Here is a 23,494-nt window from a genome sequence, read left to right on the forward strand (position 1 = left end):
ATAAAATGAACCCCCAGGATTACAATGAATGATATCTCAAGATGACAACTGAGGAGCAGACCTACAGTGTGCACATATGTGTGTGTGTAATTTATATCCCATTTTCATTTTATTAGTATCAGGGGACACACAATGTAATACAGGAAAGAACAAAACCAATCATGCAAGACTACATGGCTCAGCTATGAACAGCATTTACCATCATCATCATAATAATGCTGACTATTGATCTAATCAAAATACCAGTGCAAATGTACTGGGGGGTAACCAGGCAATGGGGGATGGTTAAAGAGCCAACCAGAGAAGGAAGTCAAGAAATCATGCCTGTAACTGACAAAGCCAGAAGGAGCAACATAGGCATGTTACTTAAGAGACGTGGAGGTTGAAAGTTATCAATGGCTGCCTCTAGAGTGGGGGTTATTTTTTATAATGACTCTTGCAGAACAAAAGGCCATTTAAATCATAAACATGCATGACTTGGATAAAAATCAAAACAACATAAAGAAAATACTTCAGGGCAGTAATTTGTGAGTACATTAGTCCGAAGAAGCGAACCAGTAGGAGACCAATAGTAAGAGATGCACTGCAAGGAACTGACTTGTGTGATCATGGGGGGCTGGCAAGACAAGTCCGGGATCCCTGGGTGGGCCATCAGGAAGGGCAGGCTGGGACGCAGGCACCAGCTGAAGTTGCTCTCCATGGACAGAACTTCTTCCTCAAGGAAGCCTCAGCGCTGCCTTAAAAGCCTTTCACCTGACTGGATCAGGCCCACTCAGATTAGTGAGGATCATCTCCTTTACTGAAAATCAACTGATGATAGCTGCTAATCACTTCCATGAAATTCCTCCCCAGCAACACTAGGTCAGCGTTTGACGGAAGAGCTGGAGACCACAGCCTGGCAGTTGACAGAGAAACGTGACATGGCGCTGGGTAACACACTTCCGCTCCTGGCCCGCTCTGTGTGATGGTTGCCCTAAGAGCTCCCACTTGTGGTTCAGTCACTAGAGAATCTGAATTGCTTCTCACACGTATACATATCAGGGCTCCATCAGAGGTCCTGATCTGGCAGAGTGTGAGGCCAGAGAACCTCAAAGCTGCCCAGCACCAAAAAGATACGATGTGAGGAACACACTTCTGTGCACAAACTATTTTTGTCAGCTCCTTCCATAAATGACTATTTTGTCTCTTAGTCTGAAAACACAACAGGGAAAAAAAAAACGCCAAAAGCAAAAACTAAAAAGGAAAAATAAAAACATAAAACTCACTTACCTGCCCCCAAAAACCAAGTGTGAACAAAATAACAAATAAAAAATTACTAAAGATGAGAGCTTAATGAAGTAGAAAGCAAATTAACGTGATCCACGAAATCAAATGCAGGGTTTTCCAAGAAGATGAGTAAACTTTTGGTATGCTAGATTAAGAGACAAAGAGCAAGAGCACAAATAAACATCAGCAACAAAACAGGGCACATTAGTACAGATGGATCCAAGATTTAAAAAAATCTTATGCGAATAATATGAGCAACTTTAATGCAGTAAATTTGAAAGCCTAGATTAAAATGGGCAATTTCTAGAAAAACAAGTTTTGAAAATTGTTGCAAAAACTATAAAAATGAGAAAGCAAGGAAAAAATCAGTAATAGTGGTGATAATTATAATAGAAGTAAAAAACACCAGCTTTAGCACAAAGTCCTGAATACTTTTTAAAATGCTTTTTACATGCATTAACTGGGCTGATCCTTACAACTCTGTGGGGCAGGTACTAAGGTTATGTTTATTATACATATTTTAGAGAGAGGAAAACTGGAGCCAAAGAGATGAGGTAACTTTTCCCCATGTCACAGCTAATTCACAGAGGCAGTCCGGCTCTAGAGTTCACTATCTTTTTTTTTTTTTTTTTAAGATTTTATTTATTTATTTGACAGAGAGAGACACAGCGAGAGAAGGAACACAAACAGGGGGAATAGGAGAGGGAGAAGCAGGCTTCCCGCGGAGCAGGGAGCCCGATGCGGGGCTCGATCCCAGGACACTGGGATCATGACCTGAGCCGAAGGCAAACGCTTAACGACTGAGCCACCCAGGTGCCCCAGAGTTCACTATCTTAACAGAGAACAGAACTATCTTAACAGAGAACACGATCTTAACACTATCTTACTGCCCCTCCAAAAGGCAACAGGCTCAATTTTGCAAGTAAGTTCTACTAAAACTTAAAGGAGTAATTCCTACACTATTACCAGTATGCCAGGGCACAGAAAAAGAACAGAAAAGCTACCCTAACTATGTAACTATGCAACATAACTCCTTATATGTGGTACCCAAGGGCAGGTGCTTTAGACTAATATCACTTAGGGGCATAGATGCAAAAATCCTAAATGAAATAGTAAGGGAAAATGAGCAAGGAATTAAAAGAATAACACTTTCTGGCCAAATAGGGTTTATTCCAAGAATTCAAGGATGCCTCAATATTAGAATATTAATTCAAAATATTAACCTCTTAAAGGAAAAGAAACATCTCAGTATATACAGAAATAGTACTCAAAATTCAGCATTTATTTGTGATTTTTAAAACAACACCCACTAGCAAACAAGAAATTAAATAGTCACTCCAAAATCAGCAGCCAACTATTCAATATTGTATTGAAGATCTTGGCTAATAAGAAAAAAAAAGAGAAATATTAGAATTAGAAAGGAAAGACGAATTGCCGTTTATATAATATATCCAAAATAATCAACTGATAAACAAAACAAAAATCAGGAAGATCATTATCCAAATATCATTAGTTTTATGCAGTAAAAATATAGAAAATGAAATATTAACCCTTAAAATAGCAACAAAGCTCACAAAATATAAAGGAATAATCTTAATAAAAATGTATCAAATCCTCATGGAGAACAAACTTTCACTACAGGACATGAAGACTTTATGGAGAAAGACAAAATGGAAGGGAGCACTAGAAGTTACAGGTGGGGAGGAAGGGCTGGAAAGAAAATGCCTGGGTAGAAAGTGCATGAATGGAGTGACTAAAGGTGCCATAAAGAGAAGGAATGAGTGTAGAAATGAGATTTCCAAGGAGGTGGGCAAGGAGGGAACTCAAAGGGCTAAGTGTGGGAAGGGGAGAAGCCCTGAGAGAGAAGGAAGGATGAAAGGAGACTGAAAACAGAGGTGTGGGAAGGTGACTGGCCAACCTGGTTCCATCCTCTGCATCAAGTGGAGACTCTGAGAGCATAATAATGAGCAGCTTAAGAATATAGAAAGAACTCCTACCAACCCAAGCTACAGTGCAGTGCTGAATGCCAAACACTTGGCAGTAATTACAGATTGTTGCACAAGGAGGAGCCTACAGCACCACCCAACCTGAGCTGGGAACAGATCAAATCCTACAAATCAAAAGCCTACAAATCCAAGAATCAGTCACTTCTGCAAGTAGGAAGACCCTTGGGGAAAGTTCTTGGCTGTGACCTTCCAAGTATAATCCTAAAACATCCTTTACAAGAGTCGTAGCTCTAGTTTTGTTCTTAAGAGTGAAATCCCATCTGAAGCTCCTGCTGGAACACCACTGACCTCCGAAGGCTCTGCAGAGCCAGCCCAACCTTCAAGCATGGCAGACACTCAGCAACACTTGTTGAACCGATGCACCAATGAAAGAAGAGGGCCACCACGCCAGAGCCACCTTCACATTCGGCAAGGACTGGAAAGGAAAAAGAGCAAGAAAAGGAACGACTGAGAGGGGTTCCCATTTATTGCTAGAAGCTCCTTCGTTCTGGTGAGTGGGCTGGCATCTGAGGCAAGAACTTAGTAGAGAGATGGTCAAGGGGAGGCCTGAAGGACAACCTTGCTACTCAAGGAAGAATCAAAATTATGCCAAGCAATCATTTCTGACCTACAACACAAAGTTATTTTTCCCTTCTTCCTTTGCCCCCTTTTCCTTTGCATTTTTCTCTCTCAATTCCTTCCTCCTACCCAGGGATATTGGTGTACACAGGAAACAGAGATGAGAGAGAGAGAGAGAAAGAAAGGAACAGGCTCCTACTGCCACTGTTGTGCCCATAGCAGCTTCCTCCTCCCGTGCCTCACCCCTACCTGCCTTCCCTGCTAGAGCCTTCCTTGCTGATTCCCACTCTCCCATCAGATGGCATGTGGAGGGTCCCCTGCTCTGAGAACACCCCAGTACACCTCCTCCACCTCCAGGCTTGACATGGAAGCGTTCTCTGTGTTCTCATGTGATTGTTTCTATCACAACCCGTATCACCATAAACTGAATGTATCGGTTGATGGGGCTTTCGCCAACTGTGAGCTCCCTGGGAGCAACGGCCAGCTCCTATGAGAAGTCAAGGGCTTTGCAGGGCAACAAGAAAACTCTAGTCACTAGTGCTACTTGACTTTGAATCCCCAGTGCCTAGGCAGAGGGTCTAGGGATTAGTAGACATTCAAACGGTAGCAATTGTTATCATCAACATATGGCCATGTATTATTTATTGCCAGGCTGTAGTTATTCTTTTAATTACAACTGTAATCACTCTTACTGCCACACGACCACAGAAGGAGGTTGGACGCAGACACTGGCCGAGAGCTCCAGATGAAGAAGTCTTAGTCTACTACAGGCGAGAGAGGCTAATGAGCTGGTCCGACTGAACGGGACACTGACAGGAAGCTCATGGGCAAGAATGGGACTTCTATGGCCTTGGTATCAGAACCAAGATCATCTTCCTCTTTTGTGAAGCACGACAGTTTATGGAGCATTTCCACATTCCTGACATCATTTAACTCTCAGTCTCTGTGGTAGAGTAGGTGGCCAGACACCCAGTTACACAGAAGGAACTCTTGCTGAGAGAGGAACCGTGATTGGCTACCAGTCACACACCCGGTGAGGGGGAGGTAGCCTTGGAGGTCAGGTCTTCCAACAGCGTGTTGACTGATCTCCCAAAGACTGGCCCAAGACTGGCCACGGCCACCTGAAGCCGGAGAGACAACACGACAGTTTCAGCCAGCCAGAGGGGAGAGCAGGGGCCCAGTAAAAGGGATGAGTGGCCCAGTCTGAAATTACCTCAGGCCACCACTTGGGGTGACACTGATCAGAGATTCAGAAACATCAAGATATGAAGGGCATCATCAAAACGTGAAGGGCAGCAGGCACCATGGTGCACTGTCTTTTAACGACTGTTATTTTAAATAAACAGCTCATTCGATCCTTGTCCTAAGCCTCTGACATAGTATTAGCTCCATTTTACACATGAGGAAGCGCGGGGTCAGGGAGGCTAGGCGACTTGCCTGTGCTGATCTTGGGGGTAAGAAGAGGCAGGGAGGGGACCCACGCCTCCAACAGGTCAGCCTGCCGTATCCACACACCTTCCGCCATGCTAAGCAGCTTCCCTAAAGCGCTTCCTTCCGTGTGATTCCACACATCCCATGACTCCCCTCTTTCCATACTCGTCCTGCTGCCTTCTCCATCGCTTCTTGGTTAACCTGCCTGTGGGGCTTTCAAGAGACAAATCATCATGTGCACAGAGAACGGTAAGTGGTGGAGGTACCAGCAGTAGCCAGAAAGGCCAGGGGTGGGACCCGTTGAGGGCCCGGACGTCCCCTCTAGGACAGCCCTGGCAGCAGCCCCTCTGAGTATAGGAACCCAGGAGGGCCAGACCTGAGAAGCCCAAAGAACAACAGGACCGTCTAAGCCCAAGAGTACCGGCAGCTGAGACAGCCCTGGACTAGCAGACATGGGCTTAAGGCTAGGCTCAGCCGCCAGCCAGCTGACCACCCTGGGAAGATCACTTCAGCTTCAGAGCCCCCACGTCCCAGCAAAAGGAGACACACGCCACCGGTCCCTTCTTACCTAAGCAGGGCGTGGCAGGCCTGAAAAGAGGAAGAGGATGACGTTCTCCCCAAAGCAACTCACAGACAAAAGGCAACCATACACTTGAGGCACTGCCCACTCTCCCCACTTCTAGAACCACTGTCCATACAGAGTTTCTGAGAAGGCTTTTAGAACCTGATTCATTAACGATCCGACGCGATCACATGCAGGTTGTGCAGAGCAGACTTACACCATTTAGTCATGAAGCCCTTGCAGCAGATGGCACGGACTCCGTGCTGGGGCCCCGGGGAGCCAGCCGGCCTGGCTTCTCCAGCAGGACACGGATGGCCGGGCGACACCACCACAGCTCAGAGTCACCGTACTCCGCACTTGGGAAATGCCGAACTGTAGAGCTTTCTTCTTCAAAGCTCACACATTCCTGCAATTATTCTCACTCTGAGAAGGGTGCAGCTACATTAAAAAGAAAGCCACCAGGGGCGTCTGGGCGGCTCAGTCGGTTAAGTGTCTGCCTTCGGCTCTGGTCATGATCCCAGGGTCCTGGGATCAAGACCCTAGTTGGGCTCTCTGCTCAGGAGGAAGCCTGCTTCTCCCTCTCCCTCTGCCTGCTGCTCCCCCTGCTTGTGCTCTCTCTCTCTCTCACAAGTAAATGAATAAAATCTTGAAAGAGAGAGAGAGAAAGAGAGAGAGAGAAAGAAAGAGCAAAAGAGCCACCAGGAAACAGGCCTGGGGTCAGGAAAATGCTGCTTCTGGCAAACCCACAGTAAAAACAACCTGATAGAAATCATACCTAAAAGGGCAGCTCTGCTTCCATAGCTTGGCTATTATAAATAATGCTGCAATAAGCAGAGGGGTGCATATACCCTTTTGGATTTGTGTTTTAGTATCCTTTGGGTAAATACCCAGCAGTGTGACTACTGGACAGTAGGGTAGTTCTACTTTTAACTTTTTGAGGAACCTCCATACTCTTTTCCACAGTGGCTGCACCAGCTTGCATTCCCACCAGCAGTGCATGAGGGTTCCTCCAAGTGTCCATGGACTGATGAATGGATAAAGAGGATATGATGTATATATACAATGGAATATTTTTATTTATTTTTTATTTTTTTATTTTTTTAAGATTTTATTTATTTATTTGACACAGAGAGACACAGTGAGAGAGGGAACACAAGCAGGGGGAGTAGGAGAGGGAGAAGCAGGCCCCCCGCCGAGCAGGGAGCTGGATGCGGGGCTCAATCCCAGGACCCTGGGATCATGACCTGAGCCGAAGGCAGACACTTCACAGCTGAGCCACCCAGGTGCCCCTATATAATGGAATATTACTCAGCCATAAAAAAGAATGAAATATTGTCATTTGCAACGACACGGATGGAGGTAAACAATATAACGCTAAGCGAAATAAGTCAGAGAAAGAAAATACCATATGATTTCACTCGTGTGGAATTTAAGAAACAAAACAAATGGACAAAGGAAAAGAGACAAAACAAGAAATAGACTCTTAACTCTAGAGAACAAACATGGTTACCACAGGGGCGGTGGGTGCGGGGATGGGTGAAATAGGTGATGGGGATTAAGGAGGACACCTGTGATAAGCACAGGGTGATGTATGGAATTGTTGAATCACTACACTGTACACCTGAAACTAACATAACAATATATGTTAACTACACTGGAATTAAGAAGAAAAAAAAAAAAAGGCAGTTCCGCAGTTGACGGCAAGGGCAAGGCTATAACTCAGACCTAAAATCATGCCGTCATGGCCCTGAAGACCAGTCTCCCAGGTTTCAACCGCCACAGGCATACTTTATTTGACCTACACAAAACTGCCCACCCACTCCCAACCAGGGTTTTCAAAAATGTTTAATGAGTTGCCAATTTATTTCACACTAAACAGAGGCTTCCACAATCTCTTGAAAACTTGGAAGATTTGACAGCCCTCGGTCAACAGCCCTGCACAGCAAGTCTGCCTGGCACCACTAGAGGGCAGGCCTTTCCTCCAGGCACACGCTTGCCACAGACAACTGGTTGCACTTGAGCTTTTTTTTTTTTTAGATTTTTTTATTTATTTATTCATGAGAGACAGAGAGAGAGAGGCAGAGGGAGAAGCAGGCTCCCAAGGAGCAGGGAGCCTGATGTGGGACTCGATCCCAGGACCCTGAGATCATGACCTGAGCCGAAGGCAGACGCTTAATCATCTGAGCCACCCAGGCACCCCTGCACTTGAGCTTCTGCTTTCCGGACTGGCTTCTGTGAGCAGCTGATTACATCTGATCTAAATTACATCCTAATTTAGATGTGGACAAATGCTGGTGCTGAGTGACCGCAGGCCAGGGATCGGGGGTCTGGCTATGGCCTGCGGCCTTCCCCAAACGTCTAGAGCACAGAGTGGGAAGCCAAAGACTGGGGATGGAAACACTGTCGCTACCACTTGGCAGCCTTTACCGGGCCCCCGTGTGCCACTCAGCTGATCAGAAGGCCTTCTATCTGGAGACGGGAGCTTGTGTGCCTTTGTTATCTTTCCATAATGCTGAAGACTGAAAACAAAACAATAAAACCACCTTATTCTTTTCTTCAGAGTTCTGAGGAGATGACCATAAATGGGTCTGATTCTTAAATCCCACACCAGGACCGATAAAAGATGCAGTGGGTGTGAGTTCTCCAAGGACAGGGCCTGTCTGGGGTAAAACCATGGAGCTCTTCACCCTCTCGGAACCCCACATGGGACAGGGCATCGGACATTTTTATCCTGGTGTGGCATTTCAGTTGGTGAGCTGCTTCCCTTAGGAGCATTTGCACCACAGGATGTGAGACTGTTCCCAGGTAAAAATGGTTCCACTATCAAGAGAAAAACAAGGAGGGCCCCTGCAAAGGCCCAAGAGCGCAGCTGCCCATTCCTTGTCACATTAGCCCCGCTGCAAATTAATTTTTAATGCCTAAATGAATGAACATGTCAACTAGCCTAGTGCTGAAAATTCCCACCGATAAACAGAGTGGAGGCATATTTCCATCCCCTGTAAAACTCAAAGATGTTATCTGACTGACATCTTAGTTAATCATACTTAATGCTAAGATTCAGGTTCTGACAGAATAGAACATAGGATAGCAAGTTTGATGGAGGAAAAAGATGGAAAAGTCCAGGATCCCAGGCCAGAGTGAGATCACAGTGAGGAGATGAGAGTGAGGCATCACAATCGTGAGAGTAAGAGCGCAGAGTAGTAAATAGTACTATTTCCCCCTCAGCTAGCTCTGCTTCTGACTCAGACTGAAAGCTGTGGGTGGGTGTCATGATGTCTTTCCTCACTTTCGCTATTAGAGAATAAGCGTCTGGCCAGCTGTGAAGACAAACAGCGAAGATCCTGGTGAGTTATTAAAGGACCGGCTCGGACCTCAATTTCAGTTGGGGAAGGGGAAAGCAACTTAAAGCAGACACTTCCGTTCCTCTCGTAAATGCGGTATCAAGTCCCACTTCGTTTTAATCTTCCCCATGAACACATGCAATACCCCGCCCCGGGATGGATTAACGTGTATTTTTCTAAAAGTGAAATGAAGGGTCTAAGAATTTAGGCCTGGTATAAGATGGCGCATGTAGCCAAGCTCAAATCAAATCACATCCTAAGAGAAGAGCCCATATTTTTTTTGCATTTAAATCACTATGCAACTTAAATGGGCAGAAGACATGAACAGACATTTTTCCAAAGAAGACATCCAAATGGCCAACAGATACATGAAAAAATGCTCAATATCGCTCGGCATCAGGGAAATCCAAATCAAAACCTCAATGAGATACCACCTCACACCAGTCAGAATGGCTAAAATTAACAAGTCAGGAAACGACAGATGTTGGCGGGGATGCGGAGAAAGGGGAACCCTCCTACACTGTTGGTGGGAATGCAAGCTGGTGCAGCCACTCTGGAAAACTGTATGGAGGTTCCTCAAAAAGTTGGAAATAGAGCTACCATATGATCCAGCAATTGCACTACTGGGTATTTACCCCAAAGATACAAAAGTAGGGATCCGAAGGGGTACGTGCACCCCGATGTTTATAGCAGCAATGTCCACAATAGCCAAACTGTGGAAAGAGCCAAGATGTCCATCGACAGACGAATGGATAAAGAAGATGTGGTATATATATATATATATATATATATATATATATATATATATATATATATATATATACACAATGGAATATTATGCAGCCATCAAAAGGAATGAGATCTTGCCATTTGCAACGACGTGGATGGAACTGGAGGGTATTATGTTGAGCAAAATAAGTCAAACAGAGAAAGACATGTATCATATGATCTCACTGATATGAGGAATTCTTAATTGCAGGAAACAAACTGAGGGTTGCTGGAGTGGGGGGTGGGGTGGGAGGGATGGGGTGACTGGGTGATAGACACTGGGGAGGGTCTGTGCTCTGGTAAGCGCTGTGAATTGTGCAAGACTGTTGAATCTCAGATCTGTACCTCTGAAACAAATAATGCAATATATGTTAAGAAAAAAAAAAGAAGAAGAAGGTAGCGGGAGGGGAAGAATGAAGCGGGGGAAATCGGAGGGGTAGACGAACCATGAGAGACGATGGACTCTGAAAAACAAACAGGGTTCTAGAGGGGAGCGGGGGTGGGAGGATGGCTTAGCCTGGTGGTGGGTACTGAGGAGGGCACATTCTGCATGGAGCACTGGGTGTTATGCACAAACAATGAATCATGGAACACTTCATCTAAAACTAATGATGTAATGTATGGGGATTAACATAAGAATAAAAAAAAATCACTATGCAACTTGTATGTAGAGAATCATCATAATGGCTTCATCTCCATCTCTTGGTAAGTAAGTCAGCTACCTTCTATGAAGATAACCTGATAGGAGACATTAAAGCAGTTTTTTTTTTCCTCCAGCACTCCTAAGAGAAGAGGGAAAAAAGGAATCAGAGTGCAGGTAATAGCTCTCACCCAAAGAACAAAGAGTCAAAGACACATTTTAATATGAAATTGTGTCCTCCAGTTTCCGCATCCAAATGTTAGTTCTGCCAAAAAAAAAATCCAATGTGAATGGATTTATGCAAGGTGCAAAAGAGGAAAATAATTCTTACAATAAACATTGACTAGACAAAGAACAACAGATGCAAACAACACAGATTGGATCACTCTGCTATATAAAAACATCCCGTTTCTTTTCACATAAAAGACATCTTGCTTTAAAAATAGTCAAAACATCTAAGGAGAGACACACAGAACCCAGAACCTAGTACCATCTCAACTACGTGAAGTTTTTTCCTCTTGCCCAGGGCTTCACTCTGCCAAATCATTCACACTCTGCAGTGAGTTCTTCTGGACTCCTAAAATGCTGTATATTCTTGCTCCACCCGCCCGACTTGCCCCAGTAAATCCTTCATGAGAGGTAACACAGGAGGCTAGTACCTCCAGGAAAAACTGTTAAGAAAGAAGAAGGACCTTACCACTTCTGGGAGCAGCCTTGTTGAGAGGTCATGGATGGCTTTGACCACTATACATATGGATGACAGAAGGAATATCACCCCCAGGATGACACAGGCTCTGCAAAGAAACAAAACATTGAGAATCTTAAACGGGAGAAGTCCGCTCCGCTCACTTACACAATAATACAACCCCAGGTACTGGTAGCCACCCATAATTCGCCACATGCCCACCAGGAGAAATGATACTGAATCATCTCTAGGATGCCAGGCCAATTTATCAGCAAAACCAACCCCAGGGGCAAAGGGCTCACCATCCTACATAATCTCAGAGCATCCCATGAATGCTGGCATGGGAGGAATTTCAAGGATGTTAAATCTATCCCTTCGGCCTGGCAACACAATATGCCGGTTCACCTCCAGCTGGAGGGTTCAGTTTAACAGCAAAGAGTGAGGGCTCTGGCCTGAAACACCCCAAGCTCTACCATTGATCTTGGTCAAGCTACTGAACTTCTTTTAGCTTCACCTGTCAAATGGGAATAATATTTTCCACCTGAGGATGAAATGAGCATCAGTAAATAAATAAATAACCCATTAATGTTGGCCTAAACAAAGGGGAAGTCCACTCTGGAGGTCTCTTCCTGATATGACGTGATAGACACCACTGTATTTTCCCAAAGATAAGAAGGAAGAATGATTTGGTAACAACAAAAGATATAGAGTGTTTATGCCAAGAGGAAGCAATTCTTTAAAAAGAAAGGAGAGGAGTGAAGGAAGAATGAGTTCAACTGAGACATTAGCACAGCAGGTGGCAGGAGGAAAACCAGAGGATGCACAGCCAGGGGTGTGGGGTGGGGGCTGGCGGGAAGTCTGGGGGAGCTCAGGACATAGGAGCTTTCTCTGGCAAACCAGACGCAACAATTTGCAGGAGAAGCAAAGATGAAACATGAAAGTAAACACGAGGAAATGAGGATAGTAATACAGGAGTCAAAACACCAAATGAGAACAAAAATAGAGAAAAATTAACAAGTACAATTAGCCCTAAGTCATTCCTATTCCAACCTGATGTCCCCATCACTTGGCAGCCTCCTCAGGCCTTTTCTCTCAACTATCAAATAAAACCATTTTTCACTGTCCGTCTTGGATTCCCTTCTCTGGATTAACAGAACGGCCGAAAATCGCCCACGTAACACTGAAGTAACACCTACTTAGTTAGAATCCTGATGAGCCCATGGGCAGACGTGGTCCCCCAAACCTCAACGTCAGAAATAAGCGGGTAAATAAGGCTTCTAACGCACACTCTAGTTGTAGGTTTTAGTCTTTCAAAAACAGACAGAAGGGATCACTGCAGATTAGTGCGTAACACAAAATTTAGAGATTGTAGGAAAAGTAGAGAATGGGCTGGGGATCTTGGTACAGACTTGAGCAAAAGAGGACCTGGCCCTAGGCACCAAAATGGGTGATCCACCATGGGGGGATGAGCCTGGGTTGCGGGGGACACAGACTCAAGGAGGAAAAAAGGTAATTCAGGCAGTAAGTACTTACCAACGCAGTGGCAGGAGGGAAGAAGGCTGACATGAGGCCCTCAACCTGGGGCTGGTAACCCCAGTCCTGGCAGGGCTATGGGGCCAAAGGGGCTGAAGCCAGGAGGGGTGTCTTGAGGGAACTAGGTCCATCTACTGGAGGCTCTTTAGTGACGAGATAACTGAGCAAAACTGAAGAACCCCGGGATTGGGGGATCAATGCTCCCAAGGCACTGGCCCCGGAGACCCAGCTGTGCCCACGGGGAAGCAAGCTATAGGCCAGTGTGACCAGCACCTCAAATAACCATTCCTACCTGCGCACTGTGTGTGTGGGGGGGTCCCATTCACAGGAAAAGAGCGTAAAGTCAGAATAGTCCTCCAATGTAAGTTGAGCTTACATAAGCTGGCCTGGCAAGTAAAGGGCAATGTGTGCGTTGGCCTGACAGCCTGACAGCACTGAGCAGCCAGGTCACTGGAATGAATGCAAATTCCTTCTCGCTCTTGCCCATACCCCAGAGGAGAGAAACACTGAGTCAGGAAAGAGGCAAATACAAGGCCTCCGTCAACATAATCCCCCAAATGAACACAGACTGAAGTTGAATTTAAACTCCCCACAGGACCACTAGTTGTCAAAGAGTGGTCCACGGAACAGCAGCATCAGCATCACCTGGGAACTTGTTAGAACAGCAAATTTTTGAGTCCACCCCAGATCTGCTGAATCAGAAACTCTGGGGATGGGGCCCAGCAATCTGTGTTTCAATAAGCCCTTCCGGTGTTTCTGATGCAGTCAAGACAGAGCCTACATTAGTCTTTCCCAAGACATTTAATGTCTGAAAGATGACTAGTAAAATCTAGAGAAATGACTAAAGCCACTGGTCATCTCTTTTTCTTCTGCTAAAGGCTACAGATTACTAATTGTGCACAGCACTGTAATTCTATGAATAACCTTGAAGTAAGCATTAATATTTTTTTGCTGATGAAATTATAAGGGCAAAATGTACGGACAGATACTCTCACATCCAAAATGATGTCAGGTTGAAAGTTTGGTCCTTTGTCAATTGTAGGTTTGAAGGCCTGTGATTCACATTAATAAAGCATGAGTCTTATACCAGTTCTAAGTTATTTTCCATCAGATCCAAACACTCAAACAGGAGAAGTTTTGTCTAGTCATCCTCTAATTTACAAAAGACCTAAAACACAGTAGCCCTGGTAATTAATCAGTTCAGTCCACAGCTTGAAGTATCAATGTTTTATCATCTTTCATCCTGGTGCCCAAAGCACTTGTAATCTGGGCCACTGTTCAAATGTGAAGTAATGAAAAATAAAAGACAGTCAAGTGTTGAGCACAAACATAGTACTTAGGGATGCACAATCTCTGGTGTTATTTTATTCCAGCTAGATTCTCTCTCCCTTCATGTGCTCTGCCATTTTAAATAAAGCCACAAAGTCCATTTGGAGGCAGGGTAAAGGGAAGGAGAAAGTGAGAAATGAATGCTTATGAGCCATTTCTCATTCTCTATAATGTCTATGCCAAACATTGATTAAAGACCACCATCTTCCTCCTTGCCTTGATTCTCCTAAGCTCTAGACCCCACCTCCTTTCACACCCACATTCCCATCTCTCTTCTCTACCTTCATCCTCATCTATCTAGATGCTGCACAGTGAACAGGCTGTGGTGTGAATGGTTCCCCAGGCCAGAGCTCTCCAGGAAAGTGGTCAATGCACTCTCCATGGTAAGATCATCCATCTCCTCAACATGTAACCACCAACTCACATGTAACCACCTTCCTCAACAAATGGCCCTTTGTTTATATCTGTATGAATGTACAAGCTAAGACCCACCCAAGTAAAATCTCATTTACACAGGACTTTTTTTCCTAGCTTCAATCATAAAGACAAAAGTCAACATGAGGGATTTATAAAAGAATTAGATTCTACAGCAATGCAGTCCAGTAGAATTTCCTGTGATGATGGGGTGCTCTATTCCGCACTGTCCAGCATGGTAGCCACTAGCCATATGTGGCTACTGAGTGCTTCAAATGTTGCTAGAGCAACTGAGGAAATGGAATTTTAATTTTAATTACTTTCAATTAATTATAATTTAAATGGCCACATGTAGTGACATATCAGACGGTGCAGTTCTAAAGGTTGCGCTGAAAATACAGATTCATCGGTGTATATGTACATATGTTTGTTGTCTATCTCTATACTCTCTCTATATTTTCTCGATAAGAAAAAGAAAAATGAAGAAAGGGAGGAAGGGAGGATGGGAGAGAAGGAAAGAGGGAGGGAATCCCAAAAGCTACTCATCAGAATCAGGTAAATTAATGTGGGCTGGCAGGGTCTGCTGTTGTAAAGGAGTATCATGTCTTTGGTATTTTCCACTAATGAATGTATCACTGCCCCCCCCCCCCAGTAAACTCCTCCAACTCCCCAGGTTTACATGCCAAGTCTCACTCTTGTTCTCATCTATTGTCCGTCAATCTCAGCCACAGCTACTGCTCCACCAGGGCTAACTCCATTTTTTTTAGAAGGGGATTTGTACTTCAGTCATTCACATTTGAAGTTCTACATGCCAAGCCTTGAGGCTAAGGAAAACAATCTATTCGCAGTCTCCTGAGAGCACAAATGTAGCACAGGAAACCTGAAAATCATCACAGGAACTCATTACTTATGAATGTGAAGATGGGCAAGAAACAAAATAAACATAGTAACATGGTGAAATACAACCTGGAGACAGAGTGGGAAGGAAAGGTGACTCTGCAGTGTGACTTTTTTTTTTTTTTAAGATTTTTAAAAAATTTATTTATTTGAGAAAGAGAGCATGAGTGGAGGGGAAAGGCAGAGGGAGAGGGAGAAGCAGACTCCCCACTGAGCAGGGAGCCCAGCATGGGGCTTGATCCCAGGACCCTGAGATCGTGACCTGAATGGAAGGCAGACACTTAACTGACTGAGCCACCCAGGCACCCCTGCAATGTGACATTTAAGCTAGGTCTAGAAGAATGGACAGGAATCACTAAGCAGAAAAAATGGAAGGCTAGGGAGGACGCTCCATGCAGAGGGGACTTTACGAGCAAAAGTGTGAAGACCTAGCACTGTGGGGCCCTGCTTCAGTGAAAATGCAAAGTAGAGGTGCTGTGCATGGATATGTTCATGTCCCTATTAAAGACAGATCACGTTAGTCCACAAAACAAGTATCAATAAATCTAGTAAGTCTGAAATCATATCAAGCATCTTTACTGACCAAAATGATATGAAACTAGAAGTTAATTACAAGAAAATAAATGGAAAAAAACACAAACACATGGAGGCTAAACATGCTACTAAGCAACCAATGGTTCAACAAAGAAATCAAAAAGGAAATTAAAAAAAACACCCAGAGACAAGTGAAAATAGAAACACAATGGTTCAAAATCTTTGGGACATAGCAAAAGCAGTTCTGAGAGGAAAGTTTATGGCAATACAGACTACCTCAAAAAATAAGAAAAATCTCAAATCTCAAATAAACAATTGAACTTTATACCTAAAGGAACTAGAAAAGCCCAAAGTTAGTAGAAAGAAGGAAATAATAAAGATCAGAGTTGAAATAAATGAAATGAAAACAAACAAAATCAATGAAACTAAGAGCTGATCATTTGAAAAGATAAAACTGATAAATCTTTAGCCAGATTCGTCAAGAAAAAAAAAAAGACAAATAAAATCAGAAATGAAAGAGGAGAATTTACAACTCTAATACCGAGATACAAATGATTACAGACAATACTAAGAAAAACTATATGCCAACAAATTGGACAACCCAGAAGAAGGGGACAAATTTGTAGAAACATACGATCTTGCAAATTTGAATAATGAAGAAATAGAAAACATGAACAGATTACTAGTAACAAAATTGAAATGGTAATCAAAAATTCCCAACAAATGAAAGTCCAGGACCAGATGTCTTCCTAAGTGAATTCCACCAAACATTTACAGAAGAGTTAATACCTTGTACACCTGAAACTAATATAACAATGGATGTTAACAATATGAAATTAAAATTAAAAACTTAGTAAAATTTTAAAAAAGAATGAGGAAAGAGGCTTTGGAAAAGCAGGAAAAAAAAGAACTAAAACCTATTCTTCTCAAACTATTACAAAAAATAGAAGAGGAAGGAATGCTTTCAAATTCACTCTATTAAGATCAGCATTGCCCTGATAACAAAACCAAAGACACTACAAAAAAAAAAAAAAAAAAGTTACAGGCCAACATCTCTGATGAACATAAATGCAAAAATCCTCAACAACATATTAGCAAACTGAATTCAATAATGCATTAAAAGGATCATTCTCTATGATCAAGTGAGATTTATTCCAGGAATGCAAGCGTGGTTCAATATACACAAATCAACAGTATGATACACCACAGTAACAAAGTTAGGGTAAAAATCATATCATCATCTCAGTAGATGCAGAAAAAGCATATGACAAGATTCAATATCCATTCATGATAAAAACACTCAATAAAGTGGATTTAGAGGGAAGATACCTTAACATAAGGGCCACATATGACAGACCTAGAGCTAACATACTCAATGGTGAAATGCTGAAAGTGTTTCCTCTAAGATCAGAAACAAGACAAGGATGTCCACTCTCACCACTTTTATTCAACATAGTACTGGAAGCCCTAACCATAGCAATCAGACAAGAAAAAGAAAGGCATCCAAATTGGTAAGAAAGATGAAACTGTCACTGTTTGAAGATCATGATACTAGATAGAGAAATCCTAAAGATGCCACCAAAAAAAAAAAAAACCTCTTAAAAATAATAAATTAATTCACTAAAGTTACAGGATACAAAATTAATATTAATACAGAAATTTGTTGTGTTTCTATACACTAATAATGAGGTGGCAGAGAAATTAAGAAAAAAAATCCCATTTACAATTAAAAAGAATACAATATCTAGGAATAAATTTAACCAAAGAGGTGAAAGATAGGTACTCTGAGAACCGTAAGACAATGATGAAACTGAAAACAACATAAATAAATGGAAAGATATACCATGCTTATGAATTGGAAGAATATTGTTAAAATACCCACACTACTGACAGCAATCTACAGGTTCTATGCAATCCCTATCAAAATGCTAACAGCATTTCTCAAAGAGCTAGAACAAAGAATCCTATAATTTGTATGGACCCACAAATACCTCCAATAGCCAAAACAATCTTTAGAAAGGAGAACAAAGCTAAAGGCATCACAATCCCGGATTTCAAAATAGACTACAAAGCTGTAATAATCAAAAGAGTATGGTGCTGGCACAAAATTAGACACACAGATCACTGGAACAGAATACAGAACCCAAAAATAAACCCACGCTTGAATGGTCAATCTACAACAAAGGAGGCAAGAATACACAATGGGGAAAAGAAGGTCTCTTCAATAAATGGTTTTGGGAAACCTGGATGGCTACATGCAAAAGAATGAAACTGGACCATTTTCTTACATCATACACAAAAACAGACTCAAAATGAATTAAAGACCTAAATATAAGACCTGAAACCATAAAACCACTTAAATGAAAACACAAGCAGTAAATTGTAGAACATCAGCCTTAGCAATATTTCTCTGGATCTGCCTCCTCAAGCAGGAAAAACAAAAGCAAAAATAAATAATTGGGATTACATCAAACTCAAAAGCTTTTGCACAGTGAAGGAAACCATCAACAAAACAAAAGGGTAATGTATTTAATGGGAGGAGGTATTTGCAAATGATATATCCAATAAGGGGTTAATATTCAAAATATACAAAGAACTTAAACAACTCAGCACCCCCCAAAAAATAAATACTCTACTTAAAAATGGGCAGATGACCTGAACAGACATTTTCCAAAGAAGAAATACAGATGGCCAACACACACATGAAAAGATGCTCAACATCACTGATCATCAGGGAAATGCAAATCAAAACCACAGTGAGATACCACCTCACAGCTGTCCAAATGGCGAGTATCAAAAAGAAAAAACAAGAGTTGGTGAGGATGTGGAGAAAAGAGAACCCTCATACACTACTGGTGAGAATGCAAAGTGGTGCAGCCACTGTGGGAAATGGTATGGAGTTTCCTTAAAAAATTAAAAATACAGATACCATATGATCTAGTAATTCCACTTCCAGGTATTTACCCAAAGAAAATAAAAACACTAATTTTAAAAGATATATGCACCCCTATGTTTACTGCAGCATTAATTACAATATCTAAGTTATGGAAGCAACTTAAATACCCATCAACAAATGAATAAATAAGATGTGCCAAACACAGACACAAAAACAGACACAAACACACGACACACACAATGGAATATGACTCGGTCATAAAAAAGGAATGAAATCTTGCAATTCACAACAACATGGACAGACCTAGAGAGTATAAGGCTAAGTGAAATGGGTCAGTCAGAGAAAGACAAATACCATATGCTTTCACTTACATGTGGAATCTCAAAACCAAAGAGCAGAAACAGACCCATAAATACAGAGAACTAGTAGTTGCCATAGGGGGAGGGAATGGATGAAACAGGCAAAGGAGATTGAGAGATACAAACTTCCCAATATAGTCAGCAGTCACGGAGATGAAAGTACAGCACAGGGAATATAGTCAATAATATTGTAATAACTTTGCATGGTTACAGATGGTAACCACACTTATCATGGTGAGCATTTTGTAGTGTCTGTAATTGTCAAATCACTGCATTGTATGCCTGAAACTAATATAATATTGTATGTCAACTGTACTTCAATTTAAAAATTTTTTTAATTAAAAAAAAAAAGTGGAGGGGTGCGTGGGTGGCTCATTTGGTTAATCAACTGCCTTCAGCTCAGGTCATGATCCCAGAGTCCCGGGACCAAGTCCCACATCGGGCTCCCTGCTCAGCGGGGAGTCTGCTTCTCCCTCTGACCCTCCCCCCTCTCATGCTCTCTCTCAAATAAATAAAAATCTTTAAAAAAAAAAAAAAAGGTGGAAAGGATATTCCTGAAGCATTTGGCATAAGGAGAGCAGCAATGCAAGGGCCACATGAAGAATGTCCCTCTGTGTCCTGAAAGTCCCCTCAAGATGGTGCAAAACCATGGCTCTTAGATGGTGCAGGGGCCAGAGTGTTGTATTTAATATGCACATATTTCAACATACAGTAGGAAAAAAACCAATTATCACCCCAATCCTTCAAAGATATTATTGCTTAGGGGAAAATTAAGATTTCATTTAGGTAAATATTCAGTAAATAACAGCATAAGTGATATGTAGATAGGGCAAAGATCATCAAAGGGAAACACACATTTTTGAGTGATGACAGGAAGTTGCTGGAGGATTTTAAGCAAGGGAGGCCCACAGTGTCATCTGGGCTTCACAAAGACCCTCTGACTGTGGGTGGGGTTTGACAAGAGTGAAGGGAAACACTAGAGGCAAGGGATCAGCTGGGAGACAACGCTAGTGGCCAAGAAAACAAAGTGATGACTCCCTACACAGGGGCCAGGACAGCTAAGAGGGTCGATAGGCAAAGACACTGAGGGGCCTAAACTGATGGAACTCAGGAACCAACTGGATCTGGACAGTGGGGAAGAACACAAGGACAACCCTGATTTTGAGACTGGCCAAAGGAGAAGAGGTGGCGCACGTTCCTGAGCAGGCAGTGTGAGGTTGGAGTCGGGGCTGGCAGGGAGTCTCCTTGGGACTTGCTAAGCTTGAGGACAAATGTCCAGCCAGCCAGATACCTTGAGCCTAGCCAAAGAGGCATCTCCTGAGCCCGGCCTCCCAAGGCCATTTTCCTGGGGCCCCTACATCTCATGCCATTGTTTCTGGGGTGTGGAGAGGTAGAAGGAGAGATAGGAACAGGAAACGGCCATTCTAATAGTTGCCAAACCCTACCCAGTACCTCTGCTTCCAATACACACCACAAGGGGAGTGCGTGCTGAGACTCACGACCCAGGCTCTTTCAATCCATCAACCAATACCAATCAACACCTATTACATTCTAGTGCAAGGATTCAGCAGCAAACAAGAAAGTGAGTAATTTCTTGTTCTCATGGAGCTTACACAGCAAGAGTCAGACAATAAGGTTAGCAAATAAGCACAGGATGCAGAAAGCAGCATAAAGGAGAATAATGAGAGTGCCATTTTATATACAGTAGTCAACACTTCTCTCTGATGACAGGACATCTGACCAAAGACCTAGAAGAAAAGAGAGTGAGCTGTGCGCTACGTGGGAAGAGCACTGTGGACCGAGGGAACAGAGGGCAAAGGCTCCCATGGAGGAGGAAACCAGGCTTATTCAGTGAAGAGCTACGAGGCCAGCATGGTTGGAATACAGCATCCATGCTGGGCCTCAAGGTCATACCCAGGACTGGGGCCTTTATTCTGAGTGGGACAGGAAACCAACAAAGGATTGATCAAAGAAATGACTTAAATAGGATGGTGATGGCCACGCTGTTGCTAACAGGCCAATGGAAGCAGGAAGACCAAAGAGAAGGTAACTCCAATGAACCTCGAAAGAGATGATGCTAGCAGAGGGTAGACGTGGAGGCAGGGAGGGGCTGGTTTCTACCAGTTCCTGTGAGATACAAGGCAGATCTGCTCGTATCTCACTATTTTCAACCTAGTGAAGTAAGCAATGGACTGGTGGGTTTTAGAAAGATTTGAAAAGGACTTTCAGGGTGAACCTGTTTCTCAGGAGAATAAAAACATCCAGAATCACTACTTAGACAAACTGGTTATTCAAAGTGAGCCACTGAAGAATTTTCAGTGTTAGATCAATTATCAATTTCAATTTTTCTTAAGTATTTACGCAATGTATAACTACTTGTCTATGGATAGAACATGATAACAGCCTCTACAGAAAACACAGGGGAAAGAGAGGCTTGCTTTTCCCTTCATACCCCATCATGCTTTTTGTTTCTTTTTTAAACAATGTGCAAGTACCACCTATTAAAATAAACAAACACTACGTCAATCTTGAGACTGAGGGAGGTATTTCCTGAGGGTTTACCAAGTGCCAAAAAGCCTCCTCTGCACTAGATAGAATGACAAGATAGTCCTTCTCCTCAAAGAGTAGAGAAAGGTGGCATTTAAGTCACACAGGAATCTTCTAGAGAAGTTGAGATTTGAGGTGACTTTGAAAGAACCAAAAGAAGCTAGCTTGGTAAGCAGCAGTGAAGAGTATATTCTAGGAAAAGGGAAAGTATGTGCAAAGGCATTATCAGAATTCACTTGGTCAGCACATTTTCACTACAAACCCACTTTGTGCTAGGAACTGTTCTAGGGAGCAAATCATGCGGACACATGGGGTTAGAAGCTTCCAGGCAGGGCGCCTGGGTGGCTCAGTTGGTTAAGCGACTGCCATCGGCTCAGGTCATGATCCTGGAGTCCCGGGATCGAGTCCCACATCGGGCTCCCTGCTCGGCAGGGAGTCTGCTTCTCCCTCTGACCCTCCTCCCTCTCATGCTCTCTGTCTCTCATTCTCTCTCTCTCAAATAAATAAATCTTTAAAAAAAATATTAAAAAAAAAAGAAGCTTCCAGGCACAGACAGGAGCAAGGCTCTGAGGCAGAAGACTGCTTGATGTGATCCAAGAACGTCAAGGCAGCCAATGGACTGAAGAGGAGTGAGAAAGAGGGCAAGTGGTGGATGTGAGGTCAGAGGGCAGGGTCATGCAAACTTTCGGAGCCACTGGAAGGATTTAGGCTTTTATAAGGATAGGAAGCCCCTGGAGGCTCTGACCTGGGGATGCTGTGATGTCCCATGTTCTAACAGGATCACTGCTGCCTGGCAAAGGCAACCAGGGAGAGCAGTTAAAGGGCATGCAGTGATACAGGTGAGAGAGTGACAACTGATAGGTCCTGGACCAGAACTACAACATGGAAGGGGTGACCCATGGGACATATTCTGATTTCAAGTTTTGGTCTGGTCAGGGATCCACTCTGAAGGTACCGTTGACAAGTTTTGCTCATATACAGTTGAAATAAACAAGACTCAGTGATTCAAGGTCTGTGACCTGTGAAAAGTGAAGGATGGAGATGCCATTTCCTGAGCTAGGGAAGACCCCAAGAGATGCAGGTTTCTTTGGGAGGTGGCGGGGGGGGATCAGGAGTTCAGTTTGGGACACGCTAAGTTTGCGATGTCTGCTAGGCATCCAAGTGGAGGTATTGAGAAAACAGTTGGAGATAAAAAGTTTAGTTTCAGAGAGAAGTTCAAGTGGGGACATAAACTGGAGTCATCAGCACACAGATTGTGTTTATATCCTTGAACGTGGATGAGATCAGTGTTTCAAGAATCCCAAGTGCCTGAATAAGGCTGGAGTAAAGGTTCCATGAAGGGTCCTAGCCAGGAAGCTGGGCAGGGAGGTGTGCAAGGGTCAACACCGAAGAACCTCACGTACCAAGCTAAGGTGTAGACCCTCTCTTATGAAAACCATGCAGAGCCCCTGACTGCTTTGGAAATGGTGGAGTAAGAGGATTCGATTTGCATTTTCAACAGCTGACTGGGGCAGTACCCATCATGAACATCTGCTGGAGGCTGCTCTGCACTGCATCCCTGCTCCTTTCAGTGGTTGTGGGCCTCAAACCTCCTTTTCATCCCCACCGTCCTCAAGGGGAGAACTGATGGTAAGTGCACCCTGCCCTTGAACCAAGCTACCCAACCCAAGCTTGGGCTAATCAGATATTCTTCCACTGGACTTTGAATCAATCATAAATGATAACAAG

The 23,494-nt window shown here is 43.3% G+C and overlaps 1 protein-coding gene across 1 annotated transcript in view; it reads right to left on the reverse strand.

The window, feature by feature from the left end:
* TMEM163 (transmembrane protein 163) overlaps positions 1 to 23,494 on the reverse strand; it is a 224,624-nt gene that overhangs the window by 32,388 nt on the left and 168,742 nt on the right. Inside the window, exon 5 of the mRNA XM_045868972.2 lies at positions 11,270 to 11,366. Coding sequence (XP_045724928.1) covers positions 11,270 to 11,366 — 97 coding nt within the window. The remainder of the gene's footprint in view (positions 1 to 11,269; positions 11,367 to 23,494) is intronic.

This window comes from Mirounga angustirostris, unplaced genomic scaffold, assembly GCF_029215605.1.
Source record: "Mirounga angustirostris isolate CCGP_5_RB_7025 unplaced genomic scaffold, mMirAng1.0.hap1 SCAF_3, whole genome shotgun sequence".
NCBI lineage: Eukaryota > Metazoa > Chordata > Mammalia > Carnivora > Phocidae > Mirounga > Mirounga angustirostris.